The 8,647-nt window shown below is 40.1% G+C and overlaps 1 protein-coding gene across 1 annotated transcript in view; it reads right to left on the bottom strand.

The window, feature by feature from the left end:
* Window positions 1-5,748: 5,748 nt before the first annotated feature.
* LOC108665610 overlaps window positions 5,749-8,647 on the bottom strand; it is a 53,478-nt gene continuing 50,579 nt past the window's right edge. Inside the window, exon 14 of the mRNA XM_018152386.2 lies at window positions 5,749-8,355. Coding sequence (XP_018007875.2) covers window positions 5,921-8,355 — 2,435 coding nt within the window. The 3' untranslated portion in view covers window positions 5,749-5,920. The remainder of the gene's footprint in view (window positions 8,356-8,647) is intronic.

Below are 8,647 nucleotides of genomic sequence, written 5' to 3'. Positions count from 1 at the left end.
TTATGATCATTTATAAAAAAAGTGGTCTAAGTTACCCCATTTTACAGTACCTATTTTCCGTGCCTGTAATGCAGTAGGCCTTTCATTCCATTTTGCTAAATCAACACGAGAATATATTACCTATCCAGAAATAAATAGGTACTGAGGCCTGAGGGTGCCTGTGGTTGCATGACAGCACTCAACTGTGAACATAAATACAGTACCTATGGCAGATTAAACAATTTTGTCCAAGATGCCTGATTGTTTAACTGGAAAATTAAGCCACCTGTGAATTGCACAATTATGGCCATGATTGAATCTGTATCTGGCCATAGTCATAGTACCTAGGTACCTAGCAAGCCAGGGATATTTTAGGTTCAGTTCATTTTCAATTTCCTTATTTAACCTACTCAAGATTCAAACCAATATCTTAGGCTTAGGCATCTGGCATGATAATGCTGGTATCAATGATACCTTGCTGGTATATTTGTAATTTAAATGACTCAAAATTGTACTTGAAGTCTAAATAAACTCACTGCCTTCAGTGCCTTGGGCTTGGCAGAGGGATAAATTCAGCTGTTCCTACAGCTTTTCTGGACGTTTTTCCATGAAATAAAAATAGCACAACTTTACCAGCAATTATTATTAATAAAAAGTGAAACTAGGTATCATTTTGAACCACAATTAAAGGAATCTCCTGCAGCCTGCCCAATATTCCAAGTTGGCAACTTTGCATAGGTAGGTACTTGGCCATTACTATTTACTACTCAGCACAAATATTCAGCTCCTGAAATTATAATGCATTGTGTTTGGCTCCTAATGGCAAGTAGCCTATTTACAAATGACAAAGTTTTCCAACACAACTGTTTTTGGTTGAATGCTATGTAAAATATTTATATTAATAAATCATTTTTTGTCAATTGTAACATTTAAAAAATTGATCTTAAAAGTTTAGCATTTATCAGGCACAGGCAGCAATAAATAAACTCATATCCAAAATAGGTATTTCACGTAGCTATGAGCAAGTTCATTTCATGAATGACACTTGGCTTAGATCGGCCACTGAGTGAGAGGGAGACACCGCTTTGTGTTTTTTTTAACGGAATTTAGCGACTGTAAAGATAAGTACTAGGTTCCCATAGAATATATAGCTGAAAATTTTTGTTCCAAAATTTAGCTGGCATTTGAAGTTGAGCAATTCAGTTGATATCGTACAAAGTTCACCATTTTTAGAAAACATCCCCCTAGATTCAAATTGATGAATACGAAGACTGAGCTACAAAATATTCCAAATTTTAACAGTCTTATAATCTTATCTAGTCCAAATTTCACGAAGCCTGTACTACGAAGCCAAATAAATACATGATAAATGTAGTTCATTACACTTAGACTGTTAAAATAGGGCTTAAGTAGCAAGAACAATATATTATCGCTCACCTAAGCAACGATTCACAGGTTAACAGGCTTCAATAACTGAGAATATGGTTCTCGTTCAATTTCGGTGTTACCGAAATTTCATGAGAAAAAATTTTTGATAAAAAGCGAATCATAATATATAGTATAATTTAATATTGATGCTCGCTTCATCAAAAATAGCGCATGACATCTAAAGCTCAAACTCAATTCATTGTTCGGATATGATGAATGAGTTATGAATACTGGACTAAATCAAAATATGCAGATAGCCTTAAAGGCTTGAAATATTTTACCAATTCAACCATGTATTTTACCCATCTGGCGCAATTCACGTCAAGAATTATCCAAGTAAATTGTTTTTCTTACAATATTGAAACAAATTTGATTTCGCACGCATCGTCGAAAAAATATAATAATGATCTCTGACTCGACCATGAGATCCTTGACCAATTAGATAATTCGACTTGTGTATATATAGATTTTTTGAATGCTCAAAATGAAACGCAGGTTTCGTGCAAGTGCCCCACGCGAACGAAGGAGAAATCGAAAGAATTTCCATAACCTTAACGTCACAGTAAGGTGGTTAGGAATTTATTTCTAAGGTTTCGTTCAAATGTTTACAGTGGGATAGAAGATATACTACCCTCACTGCGAATTTTGACCGTATTAGTATTATAGTATCTTCGGCATTGATGAATAGGCCTGGATGGGCCTGTCGCCGATTCTTGTATTTTTCTTGCATAGACTGGCCTTTGATCAAATCTTTTCAACGGACGGTAGGTTATAATCGTTTTAAGATTTCAGTTGTTCCGTAGGATACGAGGCATTTCAGGACTAGACATATGCTCCTGCGTGGCATTGTCTACTGTCTAGTCTGTTCTTGAACGCGTTCATACTCGGAGTTTCAACAATATCTTCAGGGAGGCTTGGAGACTGTTCCACATGTCGGTGACTCGAAGCGAGAAGTGTTGTCGCATGGATGAGTTGCACCGCAGTTTTTCAGTTTATAGCTGTGGCATCTGGTGTTGGTTCTTGTTTCAAATTCTAATCATCCTTCTGGGACCTTGTGCAAACAATGAGCAAACTTGTATACTTCAATGAGGTCACCACGCAGGTGACGATAACGGAAACTAGGAAGCTTCATAATCTTCAATCTTTGTTCATAAGACTTGCCTTTTAAGCCAAATATTATCCTTGTTGCAGGTCTTTGAGCACTCTACTAAATTTTTGTCCTTTTCAAGTCTCGGTGACCACACAACGTTTCCAAACTCTAGGTTCGGGCGTACGACAGAGATGAACAATAGCTTCATCATTTCTACCACTAGGTAGTCGTGTGGGGTTATTTTAGTTTTATCCACACATATGTATTTTTTAGACTCGCATCAGAGGATTATTTCAGGCCAACAGAATTACGTCTTGTATCATTTACTAATTTCAGACGGAAAGGATTACGGAGCGGCAGGACGAATTTGGTTGGGAGAAATGAACACACAATAAATTCAGAGCAGTCAGAGAAAAGTTCGACGTGGGCCCGCTCCTCGCTCGCGTCACAGCTCAGTGACCCTCGGAGTCGGTGTAGGCCACCATCAGAGGCGTTAAGGTCGGGGCCCTGATCATTGACATGAAACCATTCCCTGTTTTTAATTAATAAAATCAATTCTTTTTTTTTGTTGTTGGAATGGTGGGTGTGGGAGGCCTTTAAAAAATTAATAAATGGATTTATTGGTTTAGCTCACGTGACCTGCTTGATGTGATGTCACTGAATGTACGTGGTTGCAACTCCAACTCACAGAATATGTCCAGCGAAAGATCTCTGAATGAGTTCACTGTATGAGTTCACTGTATGAGTTCACAGTATGAGTTCACAGTAGGAGTTTACAGTATGAGCTCACTGTATGAGTTTACAGTATGAGTTCACTGTAGGATCGCGGAGGAGCGTCGGCGCGTAGGGAAGGCGTGGAGACGCACCGCGGCAAGAAGGCGTCGTATACGTATGCTTGGCAGGAAGATGCGGGCTTGAGACGCCGAGGCTACAGGCTGCAGGTTGTAGGTTTCGTTGCAGGGGACAGCGAGATGTTGACAGTTCGATGTCTGACGGCAAATGGGCTTTTAGGATTTGAGAGGCTATAAAGGAACCAGTATGAAAAGGCCTTGCATGTTGCAATCGACTGAGCTGCTTTCTCCGAAACTCTTATGATGATGTTATAATTATTTAATATGGTTTAAAATGTACGATTTTAATGTATATTGTAGTTATTAATATTAATGTGGTGAATATAAAATTAGTTAAATTAGTTCTAGTTAGCGGGATATATATACATCATTTTAGTTTTATGTAGCGATCCGCTACACTCGTAGGAGCGTCTGATCAGCACAAGCAGTTTATTGGATTTATTAACTTGTGTTTCAGTATGCCTAGAAAAATTTTAGCTCCTCTTCGACACAAACTTCAAGATCTTTTTCCACGCTATGCTTCTCAATCATAACCCTCTCGTTGCAACCGTGTCTTCTCATGCTGTAAGCTTGCTATTCGTTGTTCTTGCCGAGGTGAAGTACTTTACACTTGTCAGCATTGAAACGCAGCTGCCACGCATCAGCCCAGTCAACTAAACTATCAAGATCATTTAGCAGTTGCATTTTATTAAACGCATCCTTAACTGTATTATAAACTTTGGTGTCATCGTCATACATGGAGAACACGCTTGACACTACTTCTGGTAGAGAGTTTATAAAAGTGATAATTATAATTGCCGTCTAACTCGCACACAATGGCGAAATCGAAAAATGATCATGACCTTAACATCATTGTTAGGATCTATTGAAAACGTGTGCGAAGTTACATGGAGCTGAGTTTTCATTACTTCGGGAGGTATCTGCTCAGGCTAACTTAACCTTGGAGACCGGTAACGACCGCTTCACCAGTGAGAAAAGTGCCCGGGAGGTTCAGCAGTGTCAGAATTTTATACCACCTAGTTTTTTTTATTCAAAAAAAGCGACCGACTCCCGCATGTGGCTTATATATAATCTCATTCCGGCTCTGTATTATAATTTACAGGTCAACGTGTATATTTTTTTATCCAAATCTCCGTTAATTACTGTAATGTACCGTTAATTGTAATAAAACTGCGTTCGAGCAAAGTCTACCAGGACCCTGCACTTCAAATCTATTACAAACTCGTTCTGAAATGACCGTTTCAAAACTCAGTTGCTGTAAGAAAGCGTTGCAACCGTTAATTACGATGCATTCAAATAGTTGGGTTTTTATTGTGGTCCACCTCGTTTTTGCATTATAGATGCGGTAGTGGAACTCAACTTTCAAGGTTGAACATAACTTATGAAAATAAAAGCAGAAAACGTCATAGCATCTCTAAAATCTGTTTACTTTTTGCCCAGCAGACTGAAACATTTTGTGATTGTGAATATATACTTACCAATATCAGAGGGACTATAATCCTCCAGAGATGACTTAGCTCTTACGTTCTTGAAAACATTTAGATTTCAGAGATTGGATAAACTTGCGCTTCGAGATTTCGCGATTTGATATGGGAAGAAATTTCTAGGAGATCTGAGAGGAAAGTAGCAAGAACGAGATTAAAGTTGCCCATATTCACTGTGATGTAAATGCTGACTTGTCGACTTCCTAAAGTGTTCCAACGATTTATGCCGACCGTGACAGGCAGTCTAGCTATTGCAATTCTAGATAATTACTTTATATATTAACTGTGAGAATTCAAGGTAAGATGAAAAAGAATTCCTTCCCAGACCATTAACATCAGATGAGGTTGTGCGGCTTTAATGACGCCGAATTTCCAAAAAAAAAAAAATTGAAGAGGCACGAAGTTCAAGAACATGGACGAAAAACTTGAATTAAGACTTCCTCTACGAGAAAGGATTTAAATCCTCTGTGAACACTTCACGCATGACCAGTAAGTTAAGTAAATTCATGCTCTTGACGAAATGTTTAATGAGTACAGTGTGAATGCAATCAAAAGAATGGAGTCTTGAGTAGAGACAGGTCTTAAGGTAGAAATAATTTTTCGATAAATCTATGACAGGTGTGTAACATTATAACATATCTGTGTCACATCTGTGTGTTACATTAGAACAGATTTCAGAGCACCTAATATACAATATATACAACCTGTAGATGTTGCATCAGCCTCATAACGCATTATCTCAATTTGCATTTAGGCGTTACCCTTATTGCCTCTCTAAATTCTGCTAAGCAGAATATAATAAGGAGATTCAATTAGCCGAATTACTTTCGCATATCATTGCACTCTGTGCTTAATTCGACTACCAACTTGGAACTCTAACAGGCCTTCGGTTCTTAGTCACAGGGTGAAATTAAGTGCTTCAGATCACCTATTGTCCTATTCGGACGTTGAAATCGAATGAAAATCTGATGGGAAATTTCATACATCATTGATGCGCAAATTTTATAGTTAAGAGCTTCGTAAGCTCGAATATTTTAATAAATCTAACTGTACTGATGTGGCGATTTCATTCTCCGTTTCTTCCGCCATTAAGTTACCAATCTTGGTGTCGGTTGAGGAGCGTTCCCTTCATCGCGGGAACCTCCGGTCAGAGTTGACCAAATATTTTGCAAGAACGACTCGCCTGTTTTCGTGGCAGTAGAGGCTCTACGCTTGGCAGATATTCTTTCCTTCCCTGCAGCTAAAAGTTCGGGTTTTTCGCCTTCAATGACTACTTGAGGAGCTAACTGCTGGCCCAATCGACGATTGTCATGAATCAAGGGGCCTCTGATTCTTTGAGAGGCTGCGGTTCTGTTACGATGAAATCGTTCTTGTCCTGGACGCACAGGACCGTGCAAGTTTTCACCGAAATTAGTGATTCGAGGGTTTAATCTATCGCCAACAATTCGCCTAGGCCCATTTTGGTTGGAATGATGCCGAGGACGTTGACCGGGCAAATGAGGTCGTCGATTTCTGAAAGGTCTTGTTCCAGGCACAAGCTGAACTGGAGGGGGCAAAACTCCACTCGGTGGAACGGGATGAGAAAAAGGAAAACTTTGCAACTGAGGGAAGCTAGTACCAGGCACTAACGAGTTTGCCGAATCGATAGGTACATGATGCACACTGAACGTTTGAGGGGGGTCTTGAGGGCCCTTAAAGTGAGATGAAATGCCATGACCATCAGCTCCAACGTTGTTGCTGAGAATCGAACCTATCACATTTGGTCCTCTTAGCTCATTGACGTGAAGACTTTCCTCCCTGAGCACCTGAGGGTTGAGGGAGGCGCGTTCGTCTGGAGAGATGTGCAACGGCGTAGCACGGTGAATTGAAGTATGAACATGGACTAACTGGTGCGTGTCTTGCAGATGGTGCGGTAACTGAAATAGACCTGGCGACTCGTTTTCAAATGGCAATGGTCCCTGAAAGTGAGACTGAAGTGCACTCGTTGGTGCAAGAGAATTAATTATTTGACCCTGCCCTATGGGCTTTCCAGAGCTGAATACATGCGTCGCAGTTGGGCGTATGTTATGGGTCGGACGTCTTTCGGAGGAAAACAAAGCCAGGTTAGGATTATCTGGTTTTAAACCATGTCGTGAAAAATCGGGAAGTATAATAGCTTCAGATTTAAATATATTGGCTGGCCGTATTGTCTCAGAACTCGGGTGAGGAAGTCCATGGTCAGGCTCAAAATTTATTTCTCCAGTGTGTACTTCCCTTAGCTGATTTGAACTCTGGTTTCTAATTATTCTTGTACCTTTCGTGAAGTGAGGTATCTCTAAAGAATCCGGATGGAAATGCGACAAAGACGTTATTGGACGATCTTCTATATCAAAGTTTCCTTCAAAGTATCTCGGAGGGAGATGATGTTCCTGGAAACGTTCATGATTCGAACCTCTAGAGGAATCCCGACTTTGCTGGAACTCCAGAAGTGCGCGTGGAGGACCGGGACTGTCTTCAGTGAGGATCGGTACAAAATCAGATTCGAAAACCACAGATTCCGGTTTGAATCCAGGCCGGTCATCTTCATATTGTTTTTTCTCTTCATTGTGGCGATTAACAAAATTGTGTTTCTGCGGTGTTCTCTGTCGGTTTCCATGAACCCTTGAGTTTATTTTGACTGGAACTGGCGTTTCTACATCCCTGTTATGATTTTCATAGTCATGATTTGAGGGATTGTTTTTAGACAAGTCGTTCCGGTAGCCACGCTCTGTTTCATCGTGAAACGGTCTTCTGCGATCAATTACACCATCTCTCGCGTCTTGAATACTTGAGGGTTTCGAAACTCTCAACCGAGTACTTTCAAAATCATGGGCAAATGATGTTGGGGCAGCTGATGTGGGTGGTTTCGTTATGGAAAGAGCTACTTCTCCAACCATTTTTGGAAAATCTGTAGGCCGAACCCTCAAATTTGAGTCGAGAACTTCTTCTCGAAGATTCTTCGTCACATCAACATAATTGTACTCGTTTGTTATGGCATACTTGGATGGAGGTGGAGGTCCAGGAGGCTTATGTTCTTTAAGAACAAAGCCCGTTTCATCACCTTCTGGAAGCGAACTTTCTTCGAGAGAATTAATTTTTAACTCTGGCAATTTCTTGCCAAAATCTTTCGGGAAGTCGAACCGTATATTAGCTTCCGACCAGCTACGTGGTCCTTCATTTTGGGGTACGACTGTTCTAGAAAGGCTATCACCTCTAAATTCATCTACGGAGTTCCTTGCATCGTCACCTCTACCAAGTCCTCCTCCACGAGAAAAACCCGATCGTCGGTTATTTGTATCAGAAAAAATTGACTGATCGCTTCTGGAGGCAAATTTCTTTGTCTGTGGGTGAAGTGGCGATTCCAAATCTTCATTTTCTCTGTTATTAATCGTCTTTCTTCTAGATACAAACCCAGCAGTCGACAGGTCAATAACAGTCTGTCTGGTATTCGAACTGCCAGTAGCTAGTTCAGATTGGTCTTCGGTATGGTAGTCGTCTCCATAGTCTGTCAAGAAACAACTAATTAGCATTAGAATTTGTCCTAAGCTGTCCTGAAGACGTGATGCAATAATTTTTGTTCAGGTTCACAGTTTCGGGAAGTGTCGGGTGGTCATTACCCCCCAATGGTCAAGGTAAAATGAGCAAAATTTAATATAAAATGCACTCAAGCGCAGTGCGATGCACTCAAGCGCAATATTTAGAGGTGGGATGATAATTACAAAAAAAACATGATTAAGCCCTACAGTGCAGAGATAATATGAATAATAACTTGCTAATTCTTTCTTCGAAACGTATGC

The sequence above is a fragment of the Hyalella azteca genome, unplaced genomic scaffold (genome assembly GCF_000764305.2).
Source record: "Hyalella azteca isolate HAZT.00-mixed unplaced genomic scaffold, Hazt_2.0.2 contig9708, whole genome shotgun sequence".
Lineage (NCBI taxonomy): Eukaryota > Metazoa > Arthropoda > Malacostraca > Amphipoda > Hyalellidae > Hyalella > Hyalella azteca.
This window is presented reverse-complemented; position numbering and strand designations above follow the sequence as displayed.